General features: G+C 32.0%; 2 protein-coding genes across 5 annotated transcripts; both read right to left on the reverse strand.

Annotated features, from left to right (window-relative positions):
- Positions 1–4,341: 4,341 nt before the first annotated feature.
- Positions 4,342–6,027, reverse strand: LOC101215265 (hypothetical protein). Its single transcript, XM_004136497.3, has one exon. It carries the CDS (start codon positions 5,965–5,967, stop codon positions 4,714–4,716), a length of 1,254 nt encoding a protein of 417 aa, XP_004136545.1. The 5' UTR covers positions 5,968–6,027; the 3' UTR covers positions 4,342–4,713.
- Positions 6,028–7,466: 1,439 nt separating this feature from the next.
- On the reverse strand, positions 7,467–15,720 carry LOC101221602 (protein downstream neighbor of Son). 4 transcript variants are annotated; one of them, XM_031883393.1, is made up of 15 exons: positions 15,450–15,720; positions 13,286–13,414; positions 12,654–12,727; positions 12,445–12,574; positions 12,276–12,349; positions 12,033–12,186; positions 11,754–11,956; positions 11,014–11,210; positions 10,843–10,941; positions 10,509–10,630; positions 10,033–10,134; positions 9,780–9,889; positions 9,519–9,606; positions 8,836–9,041; positions 7,467–7,998 (listed from the first exon to the last, which is right to left on the reverse strand). In XM_031883393.1, exons 2-15 carry the CDS (start codon positions 13,400–13,402, stop codon positions 7,779–7,781), a joined length of 1,896 nt encoding a protein of 631 aa, XP_031739253.1. In that variant the 5' UTR covers positions 13,403–13,414; positions 15,450–15,720; the 3' UTR covers positions 7,467–7,778. The 4 variants fall into 4 exon arrangements, with proteins under 4 accessions (XP_031739253.1, XP_011652059.1, XP_011652061.1 ...); XM_011653757.2 differs by having other exon boundaries at positions 13,286–13,442; XM_011653759.2 differs by having other exon boundaries at positions 10,843–10,938; positions 13,286–13,531.
- Positions 15,721–16,197: the final 477 nt, after the last annotated feature.

Genomic DNA, 16,197 nt, shown 5'->3' on the forward strand with positions numbered 1-16,197 from the left:
TATTTACGTAAAATGATTATTTTGGTTAAATGCACTCTCTTAGCTAATTATACAATTATTCAATATTTAACAAATTTAACAAGCTAGTTGTGGATCATTGCATGATTTTTTCATATTGGGATGGTTTCCATAATTTTTATCTTTCATAATTTTCTTAAGAAAATAAATTAGTTTGTGAAATTAATTGGTTTGAAAAAACACTTTTTAAGAAGCGTTTACTTGTTAATTTTGCTCTCGTTTTTATCATATATAACAATATTTAAAATATCTTCGTGTGATTCTACTGTCTTATTTCTATTGTGATTGTTGCTAGCTATTTCTATTACTCATTTTAGACAACAACTCATACCGCTAAGAACTATTAATGACAGCTATCGCTCGAACTAATTAGTTACCACAACCTTCGCCATCGTCACATGATAAACTCATGGCAATAACTATCTATGTGAAAATCACCTATGTCCAATGACTATGGTAGCTAAATCTAACAAAGAACTTAAACTTTCATATGTTAAACGACTAAATAAGTATTTTTAAACAAATTGAAACTTTTTAGTCGTACCAACAATATAGACATATTCTACCCTATAAGAATTTCAAAATATTAATATAATTTAGATGATTTTGATATTTTTTTACATCAAATGGATTGTGTTTATTCCAACTTTTCTATCGAGAATTAAAAGTTCAACCAAAGTTTTGTTTTGAAATACTATAATTTGCGTTTACTACGTGGATTGTTTATAATTAATTATTTAATAAATATTTATGGAGACTTTATATGTATGATATAGTAATCCTTTTTTATATAATTATGTTGTATGATTTAGTCCAAACTCCTAACAGATGGGTGGATTGTGTCAATGTAAAATAAATCTCAAAGTCTTATAATAATCATAATCTAGATTTGAAAATGAAATTTTTGGAGTTAACAACTAATTTTTGTCTAATAAATCATATTTTATATGTTTGCACTATTTGTCATATGCTTATTTAACCTAACTTGTCCAAGCTTAAATTTTGTTTTCATAACTTATAAAACGAATGTTATTATAGCATTACTTGCCTACATTATTATTATTATTTACTTCATAACCATTTTTTAATATTAACCACGTGCAATTTTTGTAGTAAGTATAAAATAATCGAAAAAATTCAAATATTTTTAAAAATAAATATAATGTCAATTGTCATTCAAGTATAAAATTTAAAACTACAATCTAGTGCTTTTATTAAAAAAAAATCACCAACAATTTGAAATGTGTGTTTTAAATAGGGCTATCGTACTCAAACATAACAACTAACAGTGAATAAACTACGAGTTAAGAGTCCATAAATAAAATAATAAACTTACATTTTCTATAGCTATAGTGATCTTTTCATGGAAATAGTTAACATAGCTATTCTTGTAGGGTTGTGGAGTTGCTTTGGGATTAATATTCATCATGTGCAATGGAAGTGGCTTGTCTTGTTTTTCATATATGCATGGGGTCTTCAAGGTCGAGTTTCTTTGCCTAGTCTCATTTGGACATAAAGTGATGTTGTAAGCCCATGAAATATGCATGGGGGACATGCCTAGCTACTATTAGTTATTTTGCAATGTTTAGCATCGGTCTTGGTCGAGGGCGAGCAATTGATGTGAGCTTCAACTGTGGCTAATAACACCATCTCCCCTAGGTCTATATTTTGCTATAATCTTATTAATTTTGTATGCATTGTATGTCAAAGTTTTTGTCAAACAAAGTGACATTCAAATAGGGCTGATTTTCACGTGTATATTTATATCATTGTTGAACAAGTTAATTAAATCCAGGAGATGGCAATATTACACCCAATAGGCTACTAATTGACCTATTAAAATTTATGTGACCCAAGCATTACAACAATTTCTTTTGTAGAATTTGAATTTCTATTACTTTATAATATATCAAAACTCTAAAATTCGTATATTTTGGACTACCGTTGAATAGACAACAACTACGTCCTTCAAATTTTGAGAAAAAATAACCCCAAAAAAATCATTTGATTCCATTTTAAGCTCTCGACCAAATTCGAAATGAACATTTTAAATTAATATACTCTTTTGTTCATCACTATTTCTATCTTCAAAGTCTTCGTTAATAAAATTTTCACTGGATTAGCATATTTAACCATTATTTCTATCTTCAACTTTCTTTATTTTATTTGTTATATATATAAAATAGTAACTTTAAAAATACTGTTTTGTTTTTCAACATAACTAAGAATGTAACAATTGTGGTTAGAGAATATATATCGTAAAATATAGAGAATAAATGGACTTAATTTTGAAAGAGAAATTACAGCATATAAAAAAATTAAAAAAAACAGTTGATAACACATTCTTTTTTATATATTATAAATATGACAAATAATTAAATATAAGAGAGCTGTCAAAGGACTATCCGATTTTAAATTTGCTACTTTTACAAATTAGAAAATGCAATGACATAAATATCATTATCATAAACTTTTTTGCTATTTTTACAAACAATTCATTTTTAAAATAAAAATAAAAAGTGAAATGATTACAGCATGGCACCCGAAATTCTCTCCATTATTGTCCTACAAAATACCAAAAAACCAATGAGTAAACTTTTAATTTATAATTAATATTTTACGCTCTATCAAATATAATAGAATTCTATGAATAAATAGATACACGTAAAAGTACGTTAAGAATAAACTTTTACTATATTTTATAAATATTTTAAACTCTTTTTAATTTCTCTACTTTTTACAAAAATAACCCAAACAGCAATATATACAGTGATACAATCTACAAAGTATAAACAAAAACTTTTTTCTTTTAAAATAAGAATAAAATAGAATCTTTCCAAATCTTTCTTTTTATAACAAGAAAAAGAAAACCAAACCTTAAAAAAGTAATTTACACGTTTTCTATAATAAAATATTTTTATTTTTGGAATATACATATAGAACAAACTTATTTCTTTTTTTCTCTCCGAGGTTTCCCATTAATTTAAGAAGAAACTTGAGGCGAAAAGGATGTTAAAAAAAATCTTCTTCTAAGAAAAGCAGGGGTATGAAACAAAAAAAGAAAGACAAACTACTTGCTTCAATTTTCTAATTCAACTCAATATAAAATTTAATCTCTATCTCGTTTGGATAAATTAAATATGATTTTAAAACTAAATAGATAAATTACAATGAAACGTAAATATACATAAAAAAAAAATGGAAAGAAAGAAACCAGAAGGAATAGGGATGAAAAAAAGGTGATGTGTGAGATAGGGTGCTGTTCAATTTCATTTATTTTCAAACATATTGTTTTATTTTTTTGTTATTATAGTTGTTTCGGTACATTTTTTTGTTTAAAGAGTGATGTGTAACCTCTTGATTAAAGGAACATACAAGTGTAAGTTGAACTAAGCTCATGTTGATCATTTGATGTCATTTGAGTTATACTCATTTAGTAAAAAAAAAATGATTAATTTAGTCCTTATAAGCTTAAAGTAAGACTATAAAAAAGAACTAAAAATGAAGATTGAACAAAAAAAAAAATTATTTTCTTGACAAGTTAGAGACCAACTTAAAGACTTTGAAATAAATTAACTTAGTTAAAGTCTTCTTCATTTTCACTAGTGTGATGTAAATTTGGTTGGCTTCAATTATATATTGTTCATCCCTAATGACTAATTGTTGAAAAAAGAGGATCCTCACATAATATCATAAATTTATTGGATACACGTCCACATTTATCTTCCCTTGCAAAGTCTCTAAGTGGGACAAAAGTTTCGTAATCTTTCCAGGTATTAAAATAGTCCATTAAAATTGGTGAATGACATCAAATGATGATGTCAAAACTTCATTTTGAAATGTGAACTCGAGAATATATCAACATGGTGCAACTTTTTTGGCACGAAGATTAGATTTGGAAGCTAAAGAATCTTTTTTTAGTTGACATGACTTGAAAGTCATCAAGTCATTAGTGATAACTCCTTGTATAAAAATTAACATGAACCAAAAACAGGAAACAGTTTTAATCACAGACTAAAAATCTCCCAAATATGTCAAAGGAACTAAGGATAAAGCGCAAACAATTGTAATCATAGACTAAAAATCTTCCAAATATATCAAAGGAACGATAAATGGCAGCTTACGCAATTAATCAATCTCTCACGATAAAAATCATATGAAACCCGTGACCTTTTAGTTAGTTATTGATACTATGTTTCCTTTTTTTACCACCAAACAATCATGCCAATCCATGATTGTTCGAAAAGAAAGCTAAGTTTATTCCACTCAACATCAATAAACCAATTTGGTTTGATGCCATGTTCAAATAAATGGATCAATATCTATCATAAAATTCCAAACTTAATAACAATGGATTCAAAAAGAATAACAGTAAGAGTGTCATCAATTTCCATTCCAAATGATTCATTTCCTGAAAACAAAAAGTAATGGCAACAATTTCCTTGACAAAAGACTAACAGATTGAAGAACAGAACAACATCTAAGTGACTGATCTAATGCTATATTCTTGTTCATAACTAGTATCATAGTAAGCAGAATAAACAACTTATGCTATTCATTATTTCACTTTTGAAATATGTAATGAGAATGCTATTAGCATAACTCACTCAATATTTTTTATATCAAGGATTGAGAAAAAATTGATTATCTCTTACCTTTCTTTCCTTTTCTGTTGAAGATTAGCTATCATCATCATCATACTCTTACAGGCTTCTGTAAAACAGCAGACAGATAAACCTCTGATTTGCCTGATTCAGATTTCTCCCCAATGACCCACTTCAGTTTTTTGAATCCAAATCGCTCAATCAAGCGAGTTAAAGCTTTTTTCTTCTCATCATTAGCACAATAGAAGTTATCCAGCCAAAGCAATCCACCTGCTCTTAAAATCCGATCGATATCAAACATAAGGAACTCTAGTTTTTCAGGCTTTCCACCAATATCCAAACCATTTGAAGCATGAACCAAATCAAAAACATTGTCATAGAAAGGGAATCTATGATCTAAACTCAAGAAGAGAGGAAACAACCCTCTTGCAGCAATGAACTCACTGAATGGAGCATCAATATTCAGAGTAGAGGTTATGACAGTAACATTTTTCTCAGCCATTCTAGCAGCAAAAGTTCCAGACCCTCCACCAATATCGAAACCTATCCTGATTCCACCGCTAGTCAAAGCTAAAACATCATCAATTGGAAAATCATTCTTCCCTCTAGCCTTAACAAATCTCTGATTCTCAAACCCATTAATCAAATCAAAGCAACCAACACAATCTCTCCCTAATTTCTTACTATTCAAACACTGGAAATTCTTACATCCAAGTCCACTCCACATAACAATCTTATCACTAACAGGTTTCCACAGAGATATAGGGAAAGGTTGTAAACCTACCTTCGGCACAGATTTAGCCAAACACCTGCGCCTCGGCAATGGCTCGCATCCACGAAGAATCAGCTTCTGAGCAAGGCTCCAATCGTCAGGACAAGGTCCAGAAACCTTGTAGTTCATATACTGCGACAAAAGATCCATAGATTTCTCACATGAATGCCCCACAGATGCGACCATTTCAGTGATTCCACTTTTAGAATCCTTACCAAGAGGAAGAGGATGACGCTGTAGAAAGAGTTTGAGCTCATTTGCAACATTAGATCTGGAGAGATCGATGCTCTCATATCCAAGAATTTCCTTCTCCATCTGAGCAAGCTTCTTCTGAGAAACATCAATCTCTCTAAGAATTAAAGAAACCTGCTCCGATATCAATGAAATGTTCTTGTGTGTTCGATTAAGCGTATGGATTTCGCGATCTTTGGGAGAGTAAGTGAAGGCATATAATGCGAAAAGATTGGTAGTGACCACAGAAATGAGCATGAGAATGTTGAGAGCTGAAGAACACAGAGTTGCCCTCTTGAATCTTGCTGTTCCATCTCCAATTTTCAAAGAAACGGAACCCATTGAAGCTCAACTCTCAGCTCTGCTACTGCTTCTGCTGAATTGAGTGAGATTCTTAGAGTTGAAGACAATGGAGGATGGTAGATACGGTAATTAATAACATATCTGAGGGCATCTAAGCAAACTTCTTTTTGCAATTACACCCATATGAAATTTAATTTAATTCCTCAAAATTTATCTAAATTTTAAACTTGAAATTGAATAAATTTGATACTCCAATTTTAACATTTTTAGAAGTTTAGATATTCAATTTTTTGCAATTTGTTTTTTAATTTAATTATTTGATAAAAATGGATGGTTCTTGGGGAAGGTGTCAACCTGTCATGACCATTAAATACTATTTTGGTTATGATTCTATATTTGAACTAAGACTTGTGTCAATAAATATTGACAATTTGGGGTGTACCTCAGATTAAAAATATAAATTTGGTTATATTTTTAAAAGCATATTTGATTATTTTTTGTTCCAAAAGTGGGAAATTTGAAAAAGAAAAATAGTTGGATTTACTTTTAATTTTGAAATTGTCCCTTGAATTTAGCCAACAAGATTACGTTGTTGAGAGATTCTTAAGTTCGAAGTTGTTGAGACTTATATATGGAAAGGCAAAAGAACGATGTTAAATAATAATGAACACCTTATTGAAAAAAGTGGAATATTTTTGTTGTTTGTTTTGCTTGAAAAAAATTACTTAATTGGAAATTCCCATAAACTTATTTTGAAGTGGATGAAAGGCTTAATTGTTAATGTAAACGTTAAGGGAGATTATTACTATTTTTTTTTGTTAATATTAAATTGTTAATGTATTTTAATTAAAAATGGCAAAATACTTATTTATAAGTAAACAAAATATACTTTTGGCACCTTGAATTTTAGTTTAATACCTATTTAGCCGTTGTAACTTAGCTTACAGTGATAAATTAGGTTAGACAATTTTTAAATGAGGTGTCCAATTTATTAAATTAAAAAAAAAAAAAACCTGCACAAACCATCCGTAGGTATATTACTATTATACTACTAAATCCTTTAAATAAATCAATCGTCCAACTTTGTAATTTATTAGAATTACAATCGTCAATTATGCATGCACCTTAATTAATTGATGCAAGTTGCAGTTTGTTAATCTGACAATTACCCTTAAAGTTCGTGAATTACATAAATATTTGTAATTATTTAAATTGAGTATTCACCATCTAATGAAATTTAAAACATATGTAAAAGAAATGAACCGGTATAAATAGAACTTAAAAGAACAAAATTTATAATCATTAAAAGAACATATTCAAATTAAGATTAAAAACCTAAGCAAATCATATATATATATATATATATATATATATATATATATATATATATATATATATATTATATTTAAGTTTAGGGATGTTATTGTAGCAAACAAATAATATAGGAAGGTAGGTAATTGATAAAATTAAAGGTTTTCAAGTGTAACAAACTTACTTCCAACAATTCACCACACCTTTAATATCACAAAACCATGAAATTATTAAACTTACTACCTCATTTAACATTTATCAACTCAACTCCTGATCAATTAACTGTTAGATTAACCTAAGTCAAGGAAAGAAAATACAAAATTTCCAGCACAATTTATGCAAACTCCTGAATTCAATCGAAACAGCCTTTTCTCTTTCTTTCTTTTCTTAATGCTGGTCAATCAACGTCCAGAAAAGAAATGGATCGATTAATGCTACTCAAAATCTAATTGTATAAAGTATGTACAAGATAAATAACAAAGGAACGATCATCATACTGCCATAATCATAAGGCTTTAAATATAACAAAATGAAGGAAGTCATGCAGGAGAAAGAGAGGCCGTAAAAGAACCATCGGAGTACTTTAAACTCTTTAAAAAACCTGCACGCAAGGATAAGGAAGCAATCACTTCCGGAATTCCAAAGACATCGTTGATAGGTTTGAGGCCTTCAATGGCTTTAGCTGGAGAATTGGATTCATCAGCGTCTACTGATCCAAGAGCAACATTCAAGCCAGTTGAGATAGCGTCTGTCGTGAAGCTGAATATCATTCCAAATTGTGCCAACAATCAGAAAAGGATCATCCAAACAAAATACCATTTCATGGTTAGAAACGACTTCAAGATGTACATAATATAAGAATCGATAGTGATTGGCAGAAAACAAATCAGGGAGAATAGCAGTATGAAATTTTTGTCACATGTAAACATTTCCATGCAGAACGAATCAAAATTTTCATCATATCTCAAATTTCATCGACACTTTTTTGTGGTTTGCATCTTATAAAAAAGAGAGAAAAATGTATGTAGGAAAGCTTTCTTATTACTTTCACTTATTGTATTTACAGATCTCAAGTTCCTTATACAGCAGAACTTTGACAGATCGCTAACTAACAGCTGGAAAATACAAACAGAATGTAACTAATCTTTGTAATAAAACTGTTGTAACTGCTTAACAGTTTTACTGTTGATAAATATCTCTACTCCCATTGTACTAAAATAACGTTGAAATGAAGAATGAATTAACATTTTTATTATATCTTAAAAAAATCCATGAACATAAAAGATAAACAAAACAATGTCATCCTGTAATTAATAAGTATGTTAACTTAGTACAGAATGAGTATAATGGTTATTTACTAATTTAAATACTTGAGATTTTTTTTCAGAAATATCCTTCATATCAACATTTTTTTATGTTTCCATTGACATGTTCACTAGACCAAGACCTTGGACATTTTTGTAGATATCGACGTTTTAAACCACCTTGGGGAGAAATAATAATGCAATTTTTTGAAAAAGTTCAACTAATAATTCAATTATGGAGTAATACTACTCAAACAAGAAATGAAAACAACCAGAAGTCCAGAAATTGTACCTAGCCTCGAAGCTTTTTCCTTTGGAACCCATGGCTATGACTGCACATACACTGGAAACAGCCCAGGGTGGAATATATGCATCACTAATTTCAAGGCTATAAGAGACACCAACAGACGAGGGACTAGCGGAATCTCCATCTTTCGATGTGCATCCTTTAGGTACTGCAGCAATACAGTTTGCACTTCTCATCTCCTTGAACTTGACCTAAGAAAACAAATCATTTGATCTTTTGACGACAGCAAACACAAAGAAAGTACAAGCAACCAGCGCCTATAAATCTTTATACAGAAATCAATTACATAAAAGGTAGAAAGAGAGGAAAGATTATAATAATAAGCATAGCATTTGAGCGGAGATAAATTCTTTATTGTGGCTGTTCATGATATCAGAAACAAGCACCTCAATAAAAATGTAATTCAACTAGATCAACAAACGAGGATTTGAAACTTTTTTTTTTTTCCTTCTATTTATATTTTATAAACAATGAGGCATGCTGCAGTCTGCACTTCTTGCACCAAAGATGGTGCCTCAGTGAGGGCACTTCAGCCTTTTGAACCAAGGTGCCCTTTTTAAAAACAAGGGCAATGTAAACTTCATTGGCTGTTAGAGTGGTTATATATGGTAACTCTTATACTCTCCATGCAAACTACTTTTTCTTTCTAAAAAAGATAGAGCTGATACCTGAGGCGAAGAAAGAGCAGCATTCTGAAAGAGAACAGGTGATAACAATACAGGAACATCCATGACAGCTAATGAAGTCAAAAAAGATCTGAAGAACAACCAAATATATCAGCCACATTCAAGGTAAACAAAAAGCTTGTTATATGACTAAATTTTTTATCAGATGGCTTGATCTTAGAAATCAGAGGTAAGGTGTTTAGACCTGCTAAAATAACCAAAAGTTGGCTGCAAAGGCAAGTTGCTAAAAACACATTCATTTACCTGTAATTTAACAGGATATCATACAACCTGTGCACATCTTTGTTTTCGCTGAAAAACAGTAAAGATTGACAGCTCTTATCCACATCAGAAAATGAACGATCTCGTCGTGTCTGAAAAGATACACATACTTTCAGTAGTTTGCTCAACCAAGTTGCCAAGGCTATAAAAATTCAGTTCACATAATTGGCAAAAATTGAATAAATGATTTGTATGAATAGATAGACAAGGGCCAAACGATGAAAACATAACTAACCTGTCCCAAATTATACTTCTCTATCTCTGAAAGTTCAACCAAAACTTCGGTGTTAACTTGCTCAACTTTAGAACGACAAAGAGGCATAGAGAAACAAACACCCTGATCCAAATTTCAGAACGGGAAAATGTGACGTTACAAAAAGTTGAATTCATGACAATAAACATAGAGCAAGCAAACAATATAGCCTTGGCTAGTTCAACATTTGTCTATTAGTATAATTTTATTTTGTGGGCAAAAGGCATCTACAAGAGACTATTCTTAGGAAATAGTGCATAAATAACATATCTGAGGTGGCAATTTTAAAAAAATTAATAAATGAACCTTCATTAACCTAAAAAATAGAATAATGAAGGTGAAAATTTCTAAAAAAGAAATAAAATCCATTGTTTAAAATCTAAATAAAATACAACCAGCTTCCATCTTAGCCGCATGTCTAAATTGGAAAGGGGAAAATAGTAATAGGTTAGTCTTACATTCTCGCTCAAAATAGACCTCAAACCTCTTGTTGACTGGGAAATATATGCATTGCACATGTGTTTGTTACCCCCAGAAGCATCTCCACTTGTAAACATGACCACAAATTGTGATGTACAAACTGAAAATGTCAAAACCAATCAATCAAGTCAGGTATGACGACAGTATGAAGTTTATTGAGTCAAAACAGTATCTTAAAACCAACTTTAAGTAAAATGATTTTAGCTAGCAGCTTGAAATATTATTTCATCCGATAGAAACTTAAAAAGGAGGAACTAAATGAACTATAAGCATAATCTAGAAAACTTAACGAACATTACTGAAGGTAGTTACCATAAAAAACTCTACAAATATTATTCCGAAGCATATAATAGAGGCTCTGAAATGAGTCCTCCCATGCTTGTTGGCGTCTGCTGAGGAACTCAGCTTCTACTGCATCAAAGGAGAACCAGTGAGTATGTGCACACAAAGACATCGAAATCTTATGTTTTAAATAATCCCAACCTGTTCCGAAAGAATTCAAAACTGAGACAAGAGAAGATGGCAAGGTAGATTGAGGATAAACCCATGAATGGAGAACCAAAGAGCCAGAGGCTTGAGAAGCTGGTGGAAGATCTCCACTACAGTTCCTAACTTGATCCTGTGAACCATCTTGTATTGAGAACTGAGGCATAGAAGCAGACGCAATTATCTTGTGGATCCTACATTTTGGGGAAGATGAGAAAGACAATAAATACAATTAGTTTCTAATTCTTTATTCGTAGTAAAAATACATGTACTTAGTACATTCACAAATTTGAGAAGATGGTCAATTTCATGTCAAAATAATGCTACCTACAGCCAAACATAACTTTTATAATAAAATATTAATATAAAAAATAAATAAACTCCCAGCATAGCAGGAGTCACCAACATGAACCTACTCCTACTCCTAGTTCAAATGAGGATAGCTTGCAAATAAATAAATACTCATTAAAAAACAGCAATATTTGTCAAACAATTCTAGAGAAAATTAATCATAACTCAAGGTTAGATCAAAAGAAAATATTATGGGTCATTCAAAATGCTTGAAAGAAACATCTGCATCTTCTCAAAAGAATTGATTGAATTACCCAGCTAAGAAGTTCTCTCTCAATAACAGAAAACGATTACTTGATTAGCTGACAGTGACACTTTCCAACACATTCACTTGAGAATACTTTCAAGCTAAGAAACAGGACATTCCGACACACTGAAACACTCACCAACTGAGTGAGGAGGAGGATACCACTCGCATGCTAGTTTTTAAAGTAAAATCAAGTGGAGCCTTTTGACCTAGTATGCAGTTTTCACCGCATAAATCACTGGGATAAGTTGATGAAGCATTGTTGAATCTCTTGGAAGAGTCTGATGGTAAACTAGGAACTGAAGTGGTTTCACGAGCAAAAAGTCCTTTTAATGCTTTGCCCTAGAAAAGCAAATAAAACTTCAAAAAATATTTGATATGGAATAAAAGAAAATCAAACATTGCTCAAGAATTCTACCATATCAATGCTTGTCAAGCCAATCAATTTGTCACCACCAGATGAGAGCTCTGTGACACTTCGAAATACACTTTGGCTACTGCTCTCAACTGTTTGAGAAGGTTTAGCAGTCTTATCCAGGGCAACATCAGCAGGACCAACAGAATTTCCCTTGCTGCAATTAAACAGAATTATGTAACCAACTGCTACGGAAGAAACAATTAGAAAGTACAAATCATTGAAGTAATTAAAAAGAGTTCTTACCATTGACTTGTATTCAAATTTGAAAGCAGAGATATATTCATGAAACTGCTAGTCTGCTCCATCGGACTATTTTCCTAAATGTTATAAAGCAAGTGATATGAAACTAAATACAATTACTTCAATACATCTAATATCAATGCATTCAAGTCTTCAAGAGAAGTGCACTAACCTTAGGATTATCTTTCCCGGATAAGATCCTAAGCCTAGATTTTTTTACTTGAAACACCTCATCCATGCGTGTATCAATGTATCTAGGATTTCTGGGTAGCCCTGGCTTCTTGAACCCATTGCCCAAAGCACTGTTTAAACATAAAAAAATAAGAACTCTAAGGGAATCATAATTGCAATCATACATATAAGAGAAATGAGTAAGCTCACTTGTTAGAAGCAAAAGCAGTGGAAGGAGATTCGTCCAAAAGATTCAAATCGTTTGATCTCTTCAATTGCTCTGCCTGCAAAATTTTGAGCATACATACACTAGATTCAGAAATGTTGCTTCAACCTAACCACATTCGCAATGAAAGTTTTTGGTGTGAGCTAAACATCATTGGGCAAAATACAAAAGTCTCATCCATTTGAAATGAGTAATGAGAAAATGTAGCAAATGCCAAAAGAGAAGCTTCATAATACAGAAACATATCTTAACTTAACGTACCATCTTATACCACTTCAGTCACCTTGAAACTCTGCCTTCACTTGGCATGAAATTTTATAATAATCATAATATGACAGAGAGCAAAACACTTGAGATCTAAAAACTACTTAAGCTACCTCTTTCACCCAAAACAACAACATACCAATTAATCAGTTTTAAACAACAGAAAAGGCCCGACAAATGCCAAAGACAATATGGAGGTGAAAACATCATAATTTAAATCCCCGTGGATTACTATGGTTCTACTCTTTTACAAATTACTGCATGCAGGGAAAATCTAAGGGAGATCAAAATATGGCCCAAATGCTTGCTTCATTATGCAATGGCTAAATCATTTAGCAAGTCGGAAACTTACCCTTAGTTCTGATGGGGTTTTTCTTCTCATTAAAATTGATTTCCCAGTTTTTGGAGCCCCTCCACCAATATCATGAGAAGCTGAAGGCAAAGAACTTGGAGCTACGACTTCTGCCATACTCAATGGAGACTGCAGCTTTAACAAAGTGAATGAGTCGCTGCATACCAGTGCCAGTCACATCATCATGTCACGGGAAGATGGTAGCCATGAAGAAAGTATTATCTTTTTTATATTAAATCCACAATACTGCATTTGATGAGGACAATGAAACAAATATAACACTTTGTTGCAAAACTCTTCCAAGGTAAACATTAATAAATAAAATTGTAATACGACCTTACAGATTGGCCCAAAAAGAAGAAAATATAAAGGGAACAAAAATTAATTGTGCGACTAAAATACTTGGTACAAGTTCTACCCCAATAAAGAGCAGATTGAAGACTGAAGGATTCCCATCTTTAACTAGTCTTAGGTTGGAAAAAAAAAATCAAGGCTTGATGTTAATTAGTCTCCTAAGTTTTCAACACTGAAAGATAATACTCAGAAAACAAGATCAAGAGTAAAATTTATGAACATCGTTAAATATATATTGTTTATTTTATGTGAGTTTTGTATTTTCACTATTTATAAAAGTTCCTACGAAGTTTATAGGAAATGTGAAAGGCAGTCTTCAAAACACAAAACCAAAAAGTGGTCCAAGTGCCTAAAAACCAACACAAACAGTTAACAAAAAGTCTGGAAGTAAAACTCTAAACCCAAACAAGCTAGAAATACTCAAGTTTAACTTCTACTCTCAAACCAAACCTCAAAACAACCTACAAAGTGCCTAAGTGGCATTTTCACAAATAAACTCAACCTAAAAAGTTCCTACAATGTGTCTAAGAAGTGTGAAAGGCAAGCTTCAATTCACAAAACAACCAAAAAGTGTTCCCAACTATTTTAAAACCAACCTAAAAAGTTCGCAAAAAATGCTTAAGTAAAACTCTATACCCAAACAAGCTGGAAATGTTCAAGCTCAACTTCCACTCTCAAGACAAGTAAAAACTACCTAAGTGTGATTAACAACTCAAAAACAACCTAAAAAATTTCCACACTGTGAAAGTAAGAATCAAGCCTTAAGACAAGTTAAAAAATGCATAAGGGCAACATTTCACTCTCAAACTAACCTAAAATGTAGCCAATAAGGGTCTAAGTATGAATTTTTAACTCAAAACCACCTACAACTTACAACACTTAAGTGCGACACTTTAAATATTAAAACAACTTTAAAATGGCCCATTGTGCCTATCAAACTCAAATATAAGATGTTTACTAAATACTTAATAAATACAATTTTTCAAAATATAGTAAGCCCTACCTCAAGCAGTATTTCTTGATATATGTATGACCAAAGTAATAGAGAATGGCCAACAATATAGTCACCATAAACACATTATGAAAGGGGATAAAAACCCTAACTCAAACCAGCATGCCATAAGATTAGAAAAACAATGTATAGTTAATATAAGTGAATGCGAGAAAGAGAGGTTACAAAAGGTTTCCAAAACGGCTAGCCAACTAGGACCCATGAAACAAATTAAATCCAAAGTTTTCTCGTCCACTCTCTTCCTTTTGTCAAGAGCCTTTTATTGCAAGTTTCAACATCTCGAAAAGTGAAACATAGCATGATCATTTGAGGTTCTCTTCGTGAATGGAAGACACCGCTTTCAAACTTGGATTAAAATGTTGAAATTCAGGGACAAATTTTGTATTTAAAACCAAACTACAAAGACAAAGGAGATTGATAGACTTCAGCTTGGGTGAGGGGTGATCCTAGGAGTAGGGAGACTTCTATAGGCCTACTAGAAAAGAGCACAAACCAAATAAAATTTCACCAAATTGGATTTCTAAGCTTCATTGGATAACCAAATACTCGAAAACATTCAGTATCGATATCTATGCATGCGTTAAAAATTAGACGAAAATACCCAACGAAGATCTTCATGATCATTAAAGATGAAACCATTTTATAGATTGGAATTCCACAGTAATTAAGAAATCATATTAGTCATTGGAAAATTTTGCCATCAAATCTTTTTATTCTTTTGGCAATGAAAAATCCAACCAAAACCAAGGCAACAATTATAGTGAAACAAATGAGAAAAAAGGAGATGCAAAATTTTACCTTTGAGCGGCAGTGAGAAAGAGATGTCGGATCTTGTGGCGGTGTAAAGCAAACTATGCGGCGAACGAGCAGACCGTGCGGCGGGGATTACTGGAGGCGCGGGCGGACCACCAACTGTGATGACAACGACCAGCTGCGTGACATCGGCGGTCAGGTTCGTGGGAGAGGAGCGCAGCGAACGTTTTCGTAAGGATAGTCCGACGCGTCTCGCGAGAGAGAAAAGTGGGAGAAACTTTAGAAAACAAGAGGGAAATCTAAAAAAAAAATTGGGGGGAAAACAAAGGATTGGGTTTTTAGAAAGTAATAAGACTTGTCTGCACCCAGCTCTCTGCTAACCGTCTACGTGGCCTATTTTCATAGTGTCACATGGCAAACCATCTTTTTTAATTGTTTTAACTTTTGCTAATTTAACTTTAATCTTCTCTTTTCCGAAAAAATTATTGTAAAAAATTGTTAGTGAAGTTGTATACTCCACCCACGACTAGGTTAAGTTGTTCGGTAGTACACGACTTCGATATACGACTCTGTTGAGTTGTCTATCCATTATGTCAGTCAATATTGTCATGTTATCTAGCATGCACGAAGTCATGGATTTGGTCAACGACTTCAATGCCTTGTCATGTACCCACTTGGCGACTTCAAATGAAAGTCACGGACAAGGTACACAGGTACATGACTTCCTCACATTTTTTTTCCTTCAATACTATTATGTGCTTGTTTTCATTTGTTATATCCTTCTCTTCCTTGG

This window comes from Cucumis sativus, chromosome 3 (genome assembly GCF_000004075.3).
Source record: "Cucumis sativus cultivar 9930 chromosome 3, Cucumber_9930_V3, whole genome shotgun sequence".
Lineage (NCBI taxonomy): Eukaryota > Viridiplantae > Streptophyta > Magnoliopsida > Cucurbitales > Cucurbitaceae > Cucumis > Cucumis sativus.

Coding starts and splice junctions, on each gene's coding strand:
- LOC101215265 (XM_004136497.3), bottom strand. CDS start 5,967: ATGGGTTCCGTTTCTTTGAAAATTGGAGATGGAACAGCAAGATTCAAG.
- LOC101221602 (XM_031883393.1), bottom strand. CDS start 13,402: ATGGCAGAAGTCGTAGCTCCAAGTTCTTTGCCTTCAGCTTCTCATGAT. Junction 10,631..10,842: donor TATTTGTAGAGTTTTTTATG/GTAACTACCTTC, acceptor TGACATTTTCAG/TTTGTACATCACAATTTGTG. Junction 9,890..10,032: donor AGAAGTATAATTTGGGACAG/GTTAGTTATGTT, acceptor GTATCTTTTCAG/ACACGACGAGATCGTTCATT.